Source organism: Theobroma cacao, chromosome 2 (assembly GCF_000208745.1).
Source record: "Theobroma cacao cultivar B97-61/B2 chromosome 2, Criollo_cocoa_genome_V2, whole genome shotgun sequence".
NCBI lineage: Eukaryota > Viridiplantae > Streptophyta > Magnoliopsida > Malvales > Malvaceae > Theobroma > Theobroma cacao.
In genome coordinates this window covers 4,668,779-4,685,064 of record NC_030851.1, presented here as the reverse complement: position 1 = coordinate 4,685,064, position 16,286 = coordinate 4,668,779, and the positions used below count along the sequence as shown (strand labels likewise).

Genomic DNA, 16,286 nt, shown 5'->3' with positions numbered 1-16,286 from the left:
TTTGAACCAATTAAAAACATTGCTTCTCCCTGGTCATGAAAAATAAAATAATGGCAACTCATTACAAAATCAAGCAATATGGTGGCGATTGTTTAATGTTTCTGCCTCCTTTTGATTAGTATATTAATTTAAAGTCAATTTAATCAGAGAATGCTACTAATAATTCGAATTTTCTATTCATTTATTAAAGCAAAAAAAATCTAAAACCAAGATTCGATACAAAAAGATGATTAAGTTGTAAATTCTATAACACATTATTTGTAACATGTAAACTTAAACATGCTTTATTTTTTATCTTTATTTTTTTTAATAATATTAGCATCATTTCGTAGCAATGCTTAGGAGAAGATTGCAAAGTTGTCTAGGCTTGGACATCATGACCATATGATCGGATCCTTTGACCTCTTCTACTTGATGGGGCGGGTTTTTCTCAATCATCCAATGTACTAAATCCTTCCTTGAGACCATGTCTTTTTCCGAAATTATAAAAACCCGATTAACCGACCCGTACCTCTTCTTGGAAAGTACTAGTTCTGTTGACATGTCTTCCATGCTATACAAAGGTATTGGTCTCATCAACATATTAGCCAATGCCCAATCCTGCAATCGTACTCTTGCAAAGCAAAGGTTGTTAGCATAATTTCAGTGTCATAGTATTTTAAAATCTTATAAGATTTAAAATAGGCTACATGAATTAAAGATAGTTGCACATCATCTTACCTCACGTGGGCTAAGCTGGTAGACTTGGGAAGAGAGGTACAAGGGACCAAAAATAAAGGTGGTTGGAGCGTTGTTGGGACCATTATCATAAGTGTAGAGGCTGTCCATTTGGGAATCTTGCTCCTTAAATGCCTTCAACAAAGACAGAGAGAGAGAGAGAGAGACACACACACACAGAGAAAAATATCAGAACTTGGAAATTGTGAGGACGATGTAAGGTCACCTTTCAACTTACAAGTTTCAACCACCTCCAAAAGAAAAGAGACAAGTTGCAGCCACACATTAATGATAAATAAGGTGAAAATTGAGCTTATAAATAAAAATTATTTTTACTTAATAAATATGTGTTTTGAGTTGAAAGCTTGAATATGTTATTAGTGACATCTTTAATCTGAATTAAGGTGCAATTTCTCCCTTTTATGATTCAAAGAATCATTCATAAATTTTACATTAATAAAAGATAAAATAAAAATTAAATTTATAAATAATTTTTTTTGCATATTTTTTAAATTAGGAACAAAAGAGAACTCGTGACACAGGCCCGTAGTAACCCATACAAAGGCTAACGTTGTTTGAATATTAAATTTTTTGGCCCACAGTTCAAAGCCTGTAGCTTCACAATTTTGGCCCAGATTGTGGAGTAGAAGTTAGAACTAGTGAATAATTGAAAAAAAAATTAAAACTTTGGAGTCGATAATTAGAACAGAAAAAAAAAAAATATTGCATGGGTACCCTTTGACTGAGAGTTGAAATATTTAGGGTCGGGCCAGGCATAAGGGCAGTGAGAAAAACAGCTACAGAAATCTTCTCAGGAAACCTTTCCATTGCTTGAGAGATAGCCAAACCGCCTAAGCTGTGACCAACAAGGATGACTTTCTGTTGATCAGGTAGAGATTCCATGAAGTCCCTTAATGGCTTGATGTAATCAGAAATCGACCTGAGAGTGTTCACTTGCTGTGGATCCACCCCTGATCCTGCAAGGTCTATGCCGGTGACATTGTGGCCCTCTGATTTTAGCAGTGGCACCAGCTTGTACCATGACCAAGCACCATGGCAGGACCCATGCACCAGCACGAAGTGCTTTGGTGGTTCGGATGAAGTTCCAAGTACCATGGCAGGAAGGTAGTAAATCAGAAGTGAAACTAAGACCACGAGCTTCTGCTTCTGTTCCATGTTTCTTTCTGGATTGAGTACTTTCTGCCGTTTGACAAAGCCCATCAATTTAAGGTTGGACAAGATTGTAACTTTCCAGGAAGTTGGCTTTTTCTTTTGACTGAAAGGGCTTATAAGATAATGAAATCTAGGATCCTGAAAAAGTCAAAAAGGAAAATGGGGGAAGTTTCAGTTTGATGTTCATTTGGGCCGTGGTCTATCGCCCATTTTATAAATTTGACTGACCTGGATCATGTGCAAATCAGCTAAAACTTGTAAGAAAAAAAAATGCTTGAAACAGGAAGAACAATAATAGGACTAGCTTTTTACTTCTTAAAAAACAGAAAATCCAAAAAATTAGAATCCCATCACTGATTTATTTTACAGAATGTCACACTGCAAAATGATCTTTTCCTTCCTCCGGCTTGTATTTCATAGCAATGCTTAAGAGAAGATTGAAAAGTTCTATTGGCTTACACATCATGACCATGTGACCAGACCCTTTGATCTCTTCCACTTGATCGGGCTGGTTCTGTTGGATCATCCACTGTCGTACGCCCTCCTCATAGATCAAATCGTATTCCGCAGCTATGAAAACCCAATTAACCGTCCCATATTTCTCACTCGTTAGAACTAGTTCCCTTGACTTGTCATTAACGCTAAATAAACGATTTGGTCTCACTAACATGGTTGCCAATACCAAATCCTGTCACAGTTTTTAGCCAACTTGGTTAGTAAAATTATTTGCATGATTGCAAATGCGGTTCTAATAATCTAGTGGTCCTTGGATATTTCAGATTTTAATATGTTTACCTCATATGTATTGGTATAAACATTTTTTAAAAAAAATAATGAAGCACAGTGCAATCTTCTTACCTCAAGTGGGCTAAGCTGATATGTTCTTGCTGCAAGGAACAAAGGACCTGGAATTGAGGCGGTCGGAGGGTTGTCAGGGCCATCATCATATATGTACCGACTGTCCATTGAATGGTGCCCGCCGGACATCTTTCTCAACAAAAACACAGAAAAGTTCAATAAATTAAAACGGTTGGATGATGGTCGTTAATTATAGCTACTCAGGTAGCTAGGTTAACAGTAAGTCAGTCACCACCATGCTTTAAACAAAACCCCTTTTAATGAGAAGTCATAGATTTAGCTAAATCGAAAGTTCTTAATATACTGGTATATATGCTGTCACTACGAAAATTAGAAGGGAAATAGGGGAAAGGTAAATGGGTAGAAATTGAACGCCAACATGTTGAATTAGTGTGGAGATGTTGAGGGTCGGACCAGGCATTATGGCAGCAACAAAAACGGCTACAGAAATCTTCTCAGGAAACCTTTCCATTGCTTGAGAGATGGCCAAACCACCCAAGCTGTGAACAACAAGGATAACCTTTTCTTCCAAGGGTAAAGATGCCATGGCGTCCCTCAGTGGCTAGATGTAATCAGAAATCGACCTGAGAGTATTCTCTTGCTGAGGATCTATCCCCGATGCCGCCAAGTCTATGGCAGTGACATTGTGGCCAGCTGATTTTAGAAGTGGCACCAGCTTTTACCACGACCAGTCACCATGGGATGCCCCACGTGCTAACACAAAGTGCTGAGGACGTGGTTCTGATGAAGTTCCAAGCACCAGAAAAGAAAGGTAGATCGTCAGTGAAACTAAGATAATATGCTTTTGCATTTTTTTTTTGTCCTTTTTAATTTCTGTGGTTTTGTATTTCCCCAAGATATGCACATATGTCTCATCAATTTATAAGCAGAGATATCTACTTTATGGGTTGTCCGCAGCCTATTTTATGAATTTGGGCTCATATTTTACATCAGTTAAGAAACAATGCTCAGCTAGGGACCGTAGGCAAACCCTAATGTAGTAATTGGAAGCATCAATTTACAAGCATTCCAATAATTCCAATTATCAGACTTTGTCACTGTTAAAAATCTGGGGGAAAATAATTGAGCTGATGGACCCATATTTGACTGAGAAACCAAATTATTTGCCTGATAGAAAGAGGTTGTGGTCGCCTAAGTGGATGAATGTCAATTTGATAAGTATTCATAGGAGATCATGTGAACATTTCACTCTCAATTTGACAAAATATATGAGAATCATCAAAAGTTAGTGGAAATACTTATGTTTATAAAGAAGTTTCATTGCTGTCAATCATAATGGTTCATAATAGAAATATTAACCACACCATGCATTCAAAGTCTTCTCCTCAGCAATAACAGCTTGAAATTTACAGGATGAAATTATTATTGCTAACTTGCATATGCTGTCAATAGCTAATGCTCCATTTTATTATATCACAGATAGTGCTCCATCTAGATGATCTGCTAACTCTGATATCCTGAAGTGCTGGATTTGGATGTTTTTGACGTCAAGCTTCTTGAAATTACTTCCCTTTCTAGTGATGAGAAATTTTCCCCAATTGTACGGCCTATATCTGGGGGGATTTTTCTCACTTGTCAGCTCCTCTGAGGGCATCACTATGGTGTAATGAGCCGGATTGAAGAAGAATGGAATAGAAAACCTTTCCCTCTCGGAATTCACCATGACCCTGTGCTCTACACTCTCATAAGTCTCATTGCTCCAAACCTGCTCATTCGTTTTGAATTAGTGACCAGGCCGCAACTAATTTTCTATATTACTACAGAGTACGTCTCTGGTCAGAAGTTGAAAAAGAACCATTTAAAATTACAGCCATCACTCATCAGATTAGGCCTCCAAGGTGCATACATGGAACCAACAGGCTATAAGCCCTGCTTATAACTTACAAGTTTCAAGATATAATTTCATACATTAGTTGTTAAGTGGTTAGGCAAAACCTGGATGCATAATTTTCTAATATGGTTACTTATTGGAGTAGCAATCCATCAGCCAAATACTATCATGAAAAGTTCCGAAACTAATTCTCTAAATACTTTCCAACATTTGCTATTTTGTGCGCCGTGCAGACATTGAGCTCTTTGCTTGGTTCATATATATGATTAACAACTAAAGAATTATATTATCTGTACTTGGCCATGTTAACTTGAGTTCCAAAACATTACCTGAATAATGTCACCAACATTAATGATAAAAGCATCCGGGGTAGGCTTGACGCGGATCCACTCTCCGTCTGATTTTCGCTTCACTTGCAGTCCTCCTACATCATCTTGAGCAAGAATGGTCAAGGCACCAGCATCCTTGTGTCGGCCAACGCCTAGAGCTAGGTCAGGAGCAGGGCAAGGTGAATAGTGGTTAAGCCTGATGAAGCTGGTTTGGTCCTTGAAGAAGCCATGGAACCTATCCGCTGGCAAGCCTAAGCTCAAGGCAATAAGTTCCATCAACTTGTAACTTAATTTTTCTAATTCCTCTGCATATTCTTCAAATGCCTCTCTGTCACATAAATTAAAATTGCAAAAACTATTAGAGCTTCATAGTTGAAACTTCTTACCCCCACAAAATTTCAACTTACTAGGTATAAAATTTGGTGAATTTAATGAAAAACAAACAAAATAATGAAGATATCAAGTGGGAAAAAGGTGGAATTTTATTAAAATTGCCTTAGTTCATGAGGATAATCAGGCCATTGATTGTGCCACTCAACTACTTCCTTGTCATCAGGGTGTGTTGAAGCTGGGACTATAGTAGGATTTTGCACAGTAAAATCAAACACCTCTTTCCAATCTCTAACATTCTTGGTATGCTCAGTGTCATAATAACCTAAAACCTTCACTTCATCTCTCCTCACCTTCACCTTCTCTTCCCATGGTTGAGCAAAGAATTTCCTGGACGCCTTCTCAAGTTTCCGGCGTTGCTCCAACGGTACCCCATGGTTGATCACTTGGAAAAATCCCCAGTTCTTGCATGCATTACCTATCTCAGAAACAAGGCTGTCAAGGGTGCTAGGGTCTGATACTGCATCAGGTGAATTCAACATCGAAAGATCAATGAAGGGTATTCCTTCAGCTTCAATGATCGAGAGTTTAGGCCTGTGTTCAAGCTCTTGGATGAAAGCAGGATCAACTTCTCCCATTGCGTTTTCTTGTTATCAAGTGTTCAAGTGAAAAGGAAAATTGAATTGGTTTTGTCAGTGGGAAGTGACAGCCAGAGGAGTGGTTCTTTATATAGTACAAGGTTGGAGTTTAACCGAGATTGAACCTGGACAGTTTTTGATGAAAAATTAGGAGGGCAACTAGGCAAAGGCAAGATTGGCAAAACTCTATTTGGGAAGGTTGTGGCCTCTGACGTTTGCGCTTGCCTAGCTGCATGGACAGTGGGGTTGGACATTTTGGCCGAAGGAGAATATTGTTGGATTCCTGTTAGGCAATAATCAATGCAGTGGAAGTTTTTGATTAAAATTAGGTTAATAAAATTACAAAAAAGTTTAAATAATTTTATCAAGTTTTAATATTCTATTAAAATGAATGCTTTAATTAAAAATAACTTTTTACAATCATATACATCTTGATGTAGACTTAATCCTAGTTAAATTTGTTCATCTTGGACTAATATTAATCCACTTAGAAGAGAAGAAAAAAAAGTATTTGTCACTATTGACTTGTCGTTGGCGTGCCATATTTGCCCATTTTAAATGGACTAACATGGTTTATGGGGCAGGCTAAAGATGCTAGGTAAGTAACGTCTCAAATTCAATTTTGTACTGAATCTAAACTAGACAGGTTGCCGAAATTCATCCACAATCTCTTGGCTTGTATCACTTCTTTGTTTTTTTTTTTTGTTTTTTGTTTTTATAATTCGAAAAAATGAAATTCGAACTCTACTTTTTAAGTAAGAGAATTATGTACCAACCAATAAATCAAATATTTTCTTTGTTTGGTTTCTTAGACAAACAATAAAATGATGTCTGATCCACTCAACAATCTTGTCTCTGTTCATTCCCAAAGTAATTTAATTCATCAAATCATGTTTTAATGCAAATGAGTGAGGATTTGGTTGAGAAGAAACCCGTAAATGAAAGGATTAAGAATCCTTCCAAGTCCTTCATAAAATGACATCGATTCATTAAATAATATGAAAATGATCCATGATGCTCCCTGCAGGATTGCTGATTTAATTTAAGTCTTAGGGTCTTGTAGCTAAAACATAGTAAAGGATGTTTTAGTGTATATATGATACAAAGTCTCTGTTGATTATGCCATGAGCTGATATGAAAACAAGTGCTGGTAGTAGCTGATACTGCGGCAATCAATCAGACCTCTTGAAATGATGAATTTGAATGTTTTCAGCTTCAAGTTTCTTATAGTTACTGCCGGTTCTATTGACATAATATTTTCCCCAGTTATACTCTTCATACTTTGCTGGATTTTGCTCATTCACTAGCTCCTCTAGAGGCTTCACTGTGACATAGTGAGAAGGGAAGAAGAAGAATGGAATAGAAAATCTTTCCCTTTCGGAATTCACCACCACTCTGTGCTCTGCACTCACATAAAGATCATTACTCCAAACCTGCAAAACATCATTTGTTAGGCTCTTCGTTGCAGGCATAAAAAAATAGCAGGGGATCATAAGCCAATGATTAAGCCAAATGTTCGGGTGCCTTGGTGGTAGGTATATTTAAGCATAAGGAACTTGTCTAACAATGCCAAAAACCATGGTACCTGAAGACTATCAGCAATGTTGATGATATAGGCATTTGGTATTGGTTTAACAGGAATCCACTCCCCACTTGACTGCTCCTTAATCTGTAACCCTCCGACGTCATCCTGAGCAAGGACGGTCAAGGCACCTCCATCCCTATGTCGACCAACTCCAAGTGCTAGCTCAGGGGAAGGGCAAGGAGGATAGTAATTAAGCCTCAGCATACCAGTCTGGTGTTTGAAGTAGTCACCCAACCGATTAGCAGGCGAGCCTAAGCTCAGAGAGATGAGTTCCAACAACTTGAAAGCTAGTTTTTCCACCTCTCGAGCATACTCCTGGCATGTCTCCCTACATACACAAACAATTGCATAAACTAAGTGCAAAACCCGACGCTGTGATCGAGGGGTGATGAGGGATGAAAATGGCCACATCAAAATTGTTTTTTCGAAAGCAATTGGGATAGGAGATTCAAATCTAGCGGAGGTGAGAGCCATAACGGAGGCTTTTTTTTCTGTTCATTGCATCCATTTGGGGCCATTCCCACACCTTGACCATTGAAAGCAATTCAAGAAACGGTGTTAAGTGGGTGAATCAGCCAACTGGGGCCCTGTGGAGGTTAAGGAAGTGGATTCTCCAGATAGAGAGACAGAAAAAGGATGTCAAAAGCTGGGAGCTGAAACACATCTTTAGAGAGAATAACCAGTTGGCTGATAGCCTCGCAAAAACAGCGTGCAACGCACTGAGGACTTTATCAATGTCCAGGAAAAACATGTAAGTGCATGTATGTTCTGCTATTGGATGTGTTTTACTCATGAACAGGTGCCCAAAGGCCATGATGAGGTTTGTCTCTTGATGGTGGAGGCTTTCTGTACGGTATGTGTATGTGTAGTGTCTGCAGAAGACGGAGGGTTGGGGATTATAGACTTAGAGATTAAAAATAGGGCGATGCTTAACAAATGGATATGGAGATACGGGGAACGATAAAAGTAGCTTGTGGAGAAAAGTGATAGTTGAGAAAAATGGGAGTGATCCTACCAGCCTCTTACCAGACATAAACACAAATAGGATGTGTTCCACCACTAGGAAGAATATTATTAAACCCCTTTATACCACTAGTGAGTAATTTTTACAGGTTGAGAGGCTGTTGGAAATGGTGAGAATATTAGATTTTGGATAGACAGATGGATGGAGGGGGATAACCTCAAAGATCGGTTTCCAAGGATTTATGCTCTAGCTCGGAATAAAAATGGTTGCATCAATGAATTTGGGCATTGGGAGCATGACCTATGGAGACGGGATGTTGAACTTAGAAGAATGCCTTTCGGTTGGGAAGAACAACGATGGAGTCAATTTAGAGCCATAGTGGAGGAATACCATTTAAACAAAGAGATGGAGGACAAGCTCCTGTGGAAGAGGTCTGCCTCGGGTAATTACACAGTGAAAGCTTTTTGCAAAGAGTTGATGCATTCTGATGGCAGCAGCAGGGAAGGATGGAAAGAGGTTTAGACAAAGTTGGCACCATTTAGAATTGAAGTCTTCTGTTGGCAGCTACTTCATGAAAGAGTCACTGTCAAGCATGAGCTGGTTCGAAGAGGGCTTTTATCCGTCGATGCAGCAAGGTGTGCTTTATGTCATAAACAAGAAGAAACGGTTAGTCATCTTTTTATTCATTGCCCTGAATCATGGAACCTATGGATGAAATGGAGTGGTGATTGGGAGGTCCAGTGGGCTGTTCCTAATAATATTTTTAGTTTCTTCTCTATGTGGAATAATGTGATTGTTAAAAAAAGAGAAACCAAAATCTGGAAACTAGTGTTTTATGCCACTGCTTGGTCACTATGGCTTCACAGAAACGACATGGTCTTCCGAGGAAAAGTATGGGATGTTGAATAAGTTTATGAAATTAGTAAGCTGAGAGTTGCTACATGGGCAAAAGCAAAGCGGCTTTATGCCTATAGTGCTGTGCTGGACATCTACAGAAACCCAAGACTTGCGCCTAGAATGATTAAAACAACAAATAGCAGGCAGGTGGAGGAGTGGGTTAAGCCAAGCCAAGGAAAGATGAAATTTAATGTTGATGGAGCTGCAAAAAGGAGTCCAGGGGAGACCGAGATTGGAGGAGTTCTAAGAGACGAAAATGGAAGCTTCAAAATTACATTTTCCAAGGCTATTGGAATGGGGGATGCAAGCTTAGCAGAGGTTAGAGCAATTAGAGAGGCCTTTTTGATTTTTTCAGTTTCTAAATGGGTTACAACACATGAGTTGATAATTGAAAGCGACTCTAAGAATGCAGTAAAATGGGTGAACAACCCAAGGGAAGCACCATGAAGAATGAGGAAGTGGATTCTCCACATTGAAAGGTTGAAAAAGAGTATTCAGAAATGGGAGGGTAACCACATTTTTAGAAAAAAAAAACAAGTGGCAGATTGCCTGGCAAAAGAGGGGATTCAGAGACAGGAGGATTCAATTAATATTTTTGACTGAGGCCGGTTGAGGGTGGGGTGGAACTGAAGAAAAGCTCTGATTTCTGGAGCAAGGAAACAGGTTTGATTTTTTGAGATACGAAAAAAGGCTCCATCAAAGCTATGCATGTCTGACCCATTTTTGTTTTTGCTTTGGTCTGGATAGGATTGTCTTTATGATTCTGTTTTGATCATGTTGACTGATGTTTATAGCTGTGCAAACTTTCTTGTCATTAACAACTAGATTTGACTGTAAATCTGGGAGGGGCTAGGATGTGAGAATATACGAGACTGTATATCAGGGGGTTTTTTTGGGACTTGTATAGCAGGCTGTTGCTCTGATTTGTTGTGTAACAGAGCCCTAGCATTTTTGTAAGGGAAGGTTTTTATGCAAGTGGGTTTTACATCAAAACTCATAGGCTAAAAATCGTCCCATGCCTGGCTGGAATGCTTACCCAGGCCTCATTAATAAATCAGTTAATTTTCAAAAAAAAATGTGTAGTGTCTGCGGTGAGCATGTACAGGGCATGATGAAACTGTTTGATGGGATGCGGGAATGTATATAATTCTACTTTCTGGAAATGTGTTGTCTGGTTACTGGGTAGGGGAATGTTGTATTTTTTGTGTAAATGATAAGGTCAGGCAAAAGGTTTTGTTTTTGTCAAGGCGACCCTATGCAGATGCTTAGGACAACCAGGGATCTCCAGACTTTTTGTATTGAATCACCAGAGGAATCTTCTATAGGTTGATTTTGAACTGTTATACTCGTATCTAGAGCGTGTCAGGACAAAATCTTCTTGTATGCTTTTCCAGAGGTGAATGTTTCCTCTGCTTCTACTATACACTGAAATTTTAAGAAAAAAAAACTACGTGCAAAACCCAAATTAATTAAACCCATTATGACTCCATTTTAAAGAATACAGGCATGGCATCTCTATGATCTGAACTATTTTCTTCCTCCTTTATGGTTTTTGGGTTTTCTGGTGTCCTGAGTGTATGCCAAATTCAAGACTTACTCGGTTCTTGTCAAACATATACCATGTCCATATTGATCCTAAGTGAGCCCTAATGCTAACTTTCCATGTGAAAACTCTCATCTGAAATTCTATCAAAGACAATTAAGTATGCATAGTCTGAGCAAAATTTAAACTCTTTGCTTTTGAAGGTCAGTTTCTTTACCTAAACTCAGGGGGATACTCAGGCCACCTGTTAGTATACGTCGTTATTTCCTCATCATCAGGCTCTGGCGATGCTGGGAGCAGCGTTGGGTCCTGGATCAACATATCAAAGACCTCCTTCCAGTCTCTGACATTCTTGGTATGCTCCTCATCATGGTACCCCGTAAAATTCAATTCATCTCGTTTAACCTTTCTCTTTTCCTCTATGGGCAGATCAAAGAACGCTTTAGCCACCTTCTCAACCCTGCAGCGCAGTTCCAAGGGCACCCCATGATTGATCACCTGAAAAAATCCCCATTTTTTGCAAGCATTTCCAATCTCTGAAGCAATTTGTTTGGTGTCTCCAGTGTTATAAACAGACAGGTCGATTACTGGGATTTCATTGACTTCGATGCTTCTTAGTTTTGGTCTGTGTTCAGGTTCCTGGATGAAAGCTGGATCAATCTCTCCCATGGTGATACCTTACCAGAGCTGGTAGTTAGACAATTGACAGAGTTGCAGCCTATCTCAATTTTCTGCAACAAAGTCCAGTGTTCCGCAACTTTATCCTGTCTCGTTTTATATACATTGAACGTGGACAATTTTCCTGATTAATAAAACAAAATTGGTTTGGGGTAGGTGAATAGGTGATAAGGGGTGTCGTGGCGTGAGGAAGTACATAGTCTAAACCACCATGATATATTTAATAAAATTTTACTTACCTACCTTTGAAAACTTGTTTTCCTTTTAATCCCTAAAAAGGAATTAAATTTGACTCTTTAAAATAAAAAATAAAAACATTTTTCATTGAACCATTCAAGTAATGAAAGTATTTATTCATATTCAGGAACGAGAACCGACTGTTCGAGCTACGGAAGTTAGGAGTTAGTACATGGGCGAAAGGTGAAATGACCTCGAGGGTTTGGAGTGGCGCTGGACACGTACCGAAACCCAAACATCAGCAAAGTGCTAAACAGAGCGAAGAGCATTAGGTTTGTTGACGAATGGAATACTCCACGCCAAGGTCAGATGAAATTTGACATTAATGGAGCAGCCAATGGCTGCCCCGGACCGGAATTGGGGGAGTAATGAGCATCATAATGGACTGGTGAAAGTCATTTTCTCAAGGGCTATAGGTGTGGGAGATGCAAGTTTAGCTGAAGTTATAACTTATAACATTATTAGTTATAGTATATATATCTTTGTTTATATAAACTTATCATAATATATATACTTAAAAAGAGTTTGTAAGATTAAAGTAATTTTGTAATTTATTTTTTTTAATTTTATGTAATTAAGGATAAACCTGTAAATTTAATTAAATTAATTCATGAAAGAATGATTATTTATCAGCTTGTAATGTCTTTAAAATATATACTCTATATATTGTTTTAATTTATAAATAATATAATTATCATTATATTTATACTTTAAACATAAATATACTTACTTTGTATTTTGTATTAACGTTACAAAAATTATAACTTATAAAATTATAAAATTATAAATATATATACTTTTATTTACATAAACTTATAATATATATATCTAAAGAAAGTTTGTTTGTGAGATTAGAATATAATTATTGTTTGTTTGCTTTTATAAATTTAAATTAAATAATGATTGTTGTAAACTTGTAATTTTATTGTTTGTTTGTTTTTTAAAATTTAATTATTAGTGAATTGTATGAAATACAGATGTGAATTGTGAAATATAATTTAATTGTATACGAATACGAGTTTGGATTTGGGTTTGGGAAATTAAATATCCATAAAGAGTTTAATAAAATTTTTTAATCAGGTTTTTAAATGAATTTGGATAATTATCGGATAGTGATTATGTATTCAAGTTCAAATTAGGGTAACAAATTTCATAAATATCTGAATAATTATAAGATTCGGATTTTTTAAAACTTAATAAAATTCGGTTTCGGATATCTCAAAATTAATGAGTGCCCTACCCATTGACATGGATCCATGCGTGGCAGAGGGTTAAGGGGTTTCAAGAGCAGAGGCCTTTTTTTTGAGTGCAGGAGTGAGTCTGGTATGTTCTCTTTGTTCTTTTTAGGCTCGATGACACTTTATAATCAATTGTTAAAAATCTACTACTCTGACAACACTCAATTACTAAAAATATATATTAAGTATACTATTAATCTAGATTTTTATGTAATTAATGACATTAATGAACCTATTAATGTTTTTACAATTTTGTAAAGATAAATAAATCATGAAAAGATGTTTTAAAATATAATAAATTATCTCACAAGACTTAAGTCCTAAACAACAACATAATTCTATTAATGATGGTACTCAACAATGTTCTAAGTAAAGTCGTAATGAGTTTGATCTAAGTTTCTACTACTGATGGTACTTAATAATGTTCTAAGTTAGATTGTGTTGAATTTGATCAAGTACTTTCTCAATAGATCATGAATTGAGAAAAAAAATTTAATTATTATTGTTTTAGTTATAACACCATTAAGAAAAAATTTTGACTCTGCCCCTGGGTGTTACCAAGGTTAAATTTGCTGAATCACTGAACTTGTATGGTTGAGAGATTGGATGTGTGCCTTGTGGAAGTTTCATGCTGGATGATCTTTGCAATTGGCCAAAAGCAGCCTTCCTGCTTTTATTTCTGTGTTCTGAATGTTGGGCAAGTTTATGCCTTGTAAATTGGTTGAACTGTGTGATTTTTTGTAATTGGGGAATGGAGGTGAGATGAATGCCTCATGTTGCAGGGGGGTTGCTGGGTATTGTTTTTGCGTACACGTTTCTTACAGTACCTGATCTATTGTATAGTCCTGTAGGAGATACTTTTGGAGATGATTCTGCGCTGTTATTCTCAATTTCAGAAAGTAACAGACATGAATCTTCTTGTTGCATTCAATATACTATGAATTTTCAAATATATATATATATATATATTCATATTCAGAAAGAAGTCTATATGGCAAGGAACTCTCCCAAATTCGGTGGTTCCCATGCAGTTTTATCTAATGTATTAGTAATGTTAGCATTCAAGTTGAACACACAGAGTCATCCATGGAAGCCTGGATTACACAACATGAAAGTAATCTTGGGTTGAGAAGAAATATTTTTATTCTGATATCAAGGTTCCATAGCATGATAAATTACAACAAGCCGAATCTAGTGCTTTATTAGCAGGTTTGTATATACATCAGCAACTTAATTAGATATCTTAAATTTATGAATTTGAATGTTTTCAACCTCAAGCTTCTTGTAATCACTGCGGTTTCTAGCAACAAAAAACTTTCCAAAGCTGTATTCTTTATACTTTGCTGGATTTTGCTCATTGACTAACTCCTCCAGTGGCTTCACCATGACAGAGTGACAAGGGAAAAAGAAGCATGGAACTGAAAACCTTTCCTTTTCAGAGTTCACCACCACCCTGTGCTCCACACTCTCATAAAGTTCATTACTCCAGACCTGCAAAAGGGCAGCGTGTTAGCTAATGGTACAAACTACTGACAAATAATGAGCTTTTACCCTTATGGCCTTCACATCTATTTGAGGGATGGCCTACTCTAATTAACCTGTTGGGACTACAACCATTCGAAATATTGAAAAGAATAAACAAAAAAGAAAAAAAATTGAATAGTTGCAAGAACTTGACTAATTAGCCAAAATTAATCCCTGGTACCTGAACAGTATCACCAACATTGATGATGAAGGCATTTGGGATTGGCTTAACAGGAATCCACTCTCCATCAGTTTTTCTCTTTACTTGTAGTCCTCCAACATCATCTTGAGAAAGGACAGTTAAGGCACTAGCATCCTTGTGTCGACCAACACCAAGTGCTAGGTCAGGGCAAGGGCAAGAAGGATAATAGTTAAGTCTTAGCATGCCTGTATGGTCTTTAAAGTAGCCACTCAACCGGTTAGCCGGCAAGCCTAAGCTTAAGGAGATGAGTTCCAACAGCTTGTAACCTAGCTTTTCCACCTCTCGAGCATACTCCTGGCACACCTCCCTAGCCAACATTAACAATCCTTGTATGAAACCAAGTGCCAGATTAATTCTTGATTAGAAAAAGTTGCTGTGAATCAATTCAGTCAAATTATGGTGATTTTGATACCCCAGAACTTTGACATGACAAATCACCAAATCAATTGCTAAAAAAAAAATTAAAAATCTTTGCTAAAACATGGTCATTTTAAACCAACAGTCAACATCAGGAACTATAGGCATATGGCATTAGTAATTTGCACCATTTTCTTTCCCCTTTTAACTCATGCTTTTGTGGTATCCCGAAGTTGTAAGCTGAAGTCATTCTTATAGGCATCTGTCATCGGCTCATCTCTAATTCTCGTATCTATCAAACAGTCATAAGTTTGCTCATCTTTATTTGCTAATCCTATAAACATATGAAAAGTGAAATGATAGACCTATGCTTTCTGGAAGTGACCACCAAAAATCCCAAAGGCAAGATTTATATTACCTGAACTCGGGAGGGTTCTCAGGCCACTGGTTAGTCAACGTCCTTATTTCTTTATCCTCAGGCTCAGGCGAAGCTGGGACAAAAGTTGGATCTTCTAACAAGAAATCAAAGACTTCCTTCCAGTCTCTAACGTTCTTTGTGTGCTCGCTATCATGGTACCCCATAGCATTCACTTCATCTCGTTTAACCTTCATCTTTTCCTCTATGGGCCGATCAAAGAATGTTTTCGCCGCCTCCTTAATCCTTGTGCATAATTCCAAAGGCACCCCATGATTGATCACTTGAAAAAATCCCCACTTTTTGCATGCGTTTCCAATCTCCGAAACAAGTTGTTTGAGGTCTCTAGTGTCAGATACGGAAAGATCAATAAGTGGGATTCCCTCGATTTGGATGGTATTGAGTTTGGGTCTGTGTTCGGTGGCTTGGATGAAAGCTGGATCAACTTCTCCCATGGCTCTCTTGAGAGTACGGTAGCTACTTGCTAGATAACGGTAAATCACTGCGAGACAAAAGACAGTGGTTACACTGTCATATCCTTTTTATGTGATTATGGTTTTTTTACTTTCTTTACATACATTGAACATGGACAGTTTCTCTGAAAAAAACAAATCTTGTGCAGTGGGGTCTATTTTGGAAGGTTTTGCTATGTTTGCCAAACTGGGATTGCAGGGCTTCCTGGTTGCATTATATTAGATCACTCTGTTTCTACTTTCCTGTATTACTACTGTATATAGAGAACAAATACC

The 16,286-nt window shown here is 37.5% G+C and overlaps 4 protein-coding genes and 1 pseudogene across 4 annotated transcripts; all 5 read right to left on the bottom strand.

The window, feature by feature from the left end:
• On the bottom strand, positions 218 to 2,028 carry LOC18607874 (methylesterase 3). The gene is made up of 3 exons (XM_007042271.2): positions 1,453 to 2,028; positions 721 to 852; positions 218 to 600 (listed from the first exon to the last, which is right to left on the bottom strand). Exons 1-3 carry the CDS (start codon positions 1,936 to 1,938, stop codon positions 322 to 324), a joined length of 897 nt encoding a protein of 298 aa, XP_007042333.2. The 5' UTR covers positions 1,939 to 2,028; the 3' UTR covers positions 218 to 321.
• Positions 2,035 to 3,658, bottom strand: LOC18607873 (annotated as a pseudogene).
• On the bottom strand, positions 4,000 to 5,991 carry LOC18607872 (protein DMR6-LIKE OXYGENASE 2). Its single transcript, XM_007042267.2, has 3 exons — positions 5,425 to 5,991; positions 4,930 to 5,257; positions 4,000 to 4,474 (listed from the first exon to the last, which is right to left on the bottom strand). The coding sequence occupies exons 1-3, from the start codon at positions 5,895 to 5,897 to the stop codon at positions 4,178 to 4,180; spliced, it is 1,098 nt and encodes a 365-aa protein (XP_007042329.2). The 5' UTR covers positions 5,898 to 5,991; the 3' UTR covers positions 4,000 to 4,177.
• Positions 6,813 to 11,660, bottom strand: LOC18607870 (protein DMR6-LIKE OXYGENASE 2). Its single transcript, XM_018116076.1, has 3 exons — positions 11,104 to 11,660; positions 7,483 to 7,810; positions 6,813 to 7,330 (listed from the first exon to the last, which is right to left on the bottom strand). The coding sequence occupies exons 1-3, from the start codon at positions 11,553 to 11,555 to the stop codon at positions 7,070 to 7,072; spliced, it is 1,041 nt and encodes a 346-aa protein (XP_017971565.1). The 5' UTR covers positions 11,556 to 11,660; the 3' UTR covers positions 6,813 to 7,069.
• On the bottom strand, positions 14,149 to 16,130 carry LOC18607869 (protein DMR6-LIKE OXYGENASE 2). Its single transcript, XM_007042264.2, has 3 exons — positions 15,541 to 16,130; positions 14,745 to 15,072; positions 14,149 to 14,530 (listed from the first exon to the last, which is right to left on the bottom strand). The coding sequence occupies exons 1-3, from the start codon at positions 15,990 to 15,992 to the stop codon at positions 14,270 to 14,272; spliced, it is 1,041 nt and encodes a 346-aa protein (XP_007042326.2). The 5' UTR covers positions 15,993 to 16,130; the 3' UTR covers positions 14,149 to 14,269.

Excerpts from the sequence above, each read along its gene's own strand:
- LOC18607874 (XM_007042271.2), bottom strand. The coding sequence starts at position 1,938 with ATGGGCTTTGTCAAACGGCAGAAAGTACTCAATCCAGAAAGAAACATG. Across the intron at positions 853-1,452 it reads TTTCAACTCTCAGTCAAAGG|GCATTTAAGGAGCAAGATTC; the intron begins GTACCCATGCAA and ends TCTTTGTTGAAG. Across the intron at positions 601-720 it reads ACCAGCTTAGCCCACGTGAG|GATTGGGCATTGGCTAATAT; the intron begins GTAAGATGATGT and ends GTACGATTGCAG.
- LOC18607872 (XM_007042267.2), bottom strand. The coding sequence starts at position 5,897 with ATGGGAGAAGTTGATCCTGCTTTCATCCAAGAGCTTGAACACAGGCCT. Across the intron at positions 5,258-5,424 it reads GATTATCCTCATGAACTAAG|AGAGGCATTTGAAGAATATG; the intron begins GCAATTTTAATA and ends TTTATGTGACAG. Across the intron at positions 4,475-4,929 it reads ATGTTGGTGACATTATTCAG|GTTTGGAGCAATGAGACTTA; the intron begins GTAATGTTTTGG and ends ACGAATGAGCAG.
- LOC18607870 (XM_018116076.1), bottom strand. The coding sequence starts at position 11,555 with ATGGGAGAGATTGATCCAGCTTTCATCCAGGAACCTGAACACAGACCA. Across the intron at positions 7,811-11,103 it reads GAGTATCCCCCTGAGTTTAG|GGAGACATGCCAGGAGTATG; the intron begins GTAAAGAAACTG and ends TTGTGTATGTAG. Across the intron at positions 7,331-7,482 it reads ACATTGCTGATAGTCTTCAG|GTTTGGAGTAATGATCTTTA; the intron begins GTACCATGGTTT and ends GATGTTTTGCAG.
- LOC18607869 (XM_007042264.2), bottom strand. The coding sequence starts at position 15,992 with ATGGGAGAAGTTGATCCAGCTTTCATCCAAGCCACCGAACACAGACCC. Across the intron at positions 15,073-15,540 it reads GAGAACCCTCCCGAGTTCAG|GGAGGTGTGCCAGGAGTATG; the intron begins GTAATATAAATC and ends AATGTTGGCTAG. Across the intron at positions 14,531-14,744 it reads ATGTTGGTGATACTGTTCAG|GTCTGGAGTAATGAACTTTA; the intron begins GTACCAGGGATT and ends GCCCTTTTGCAG.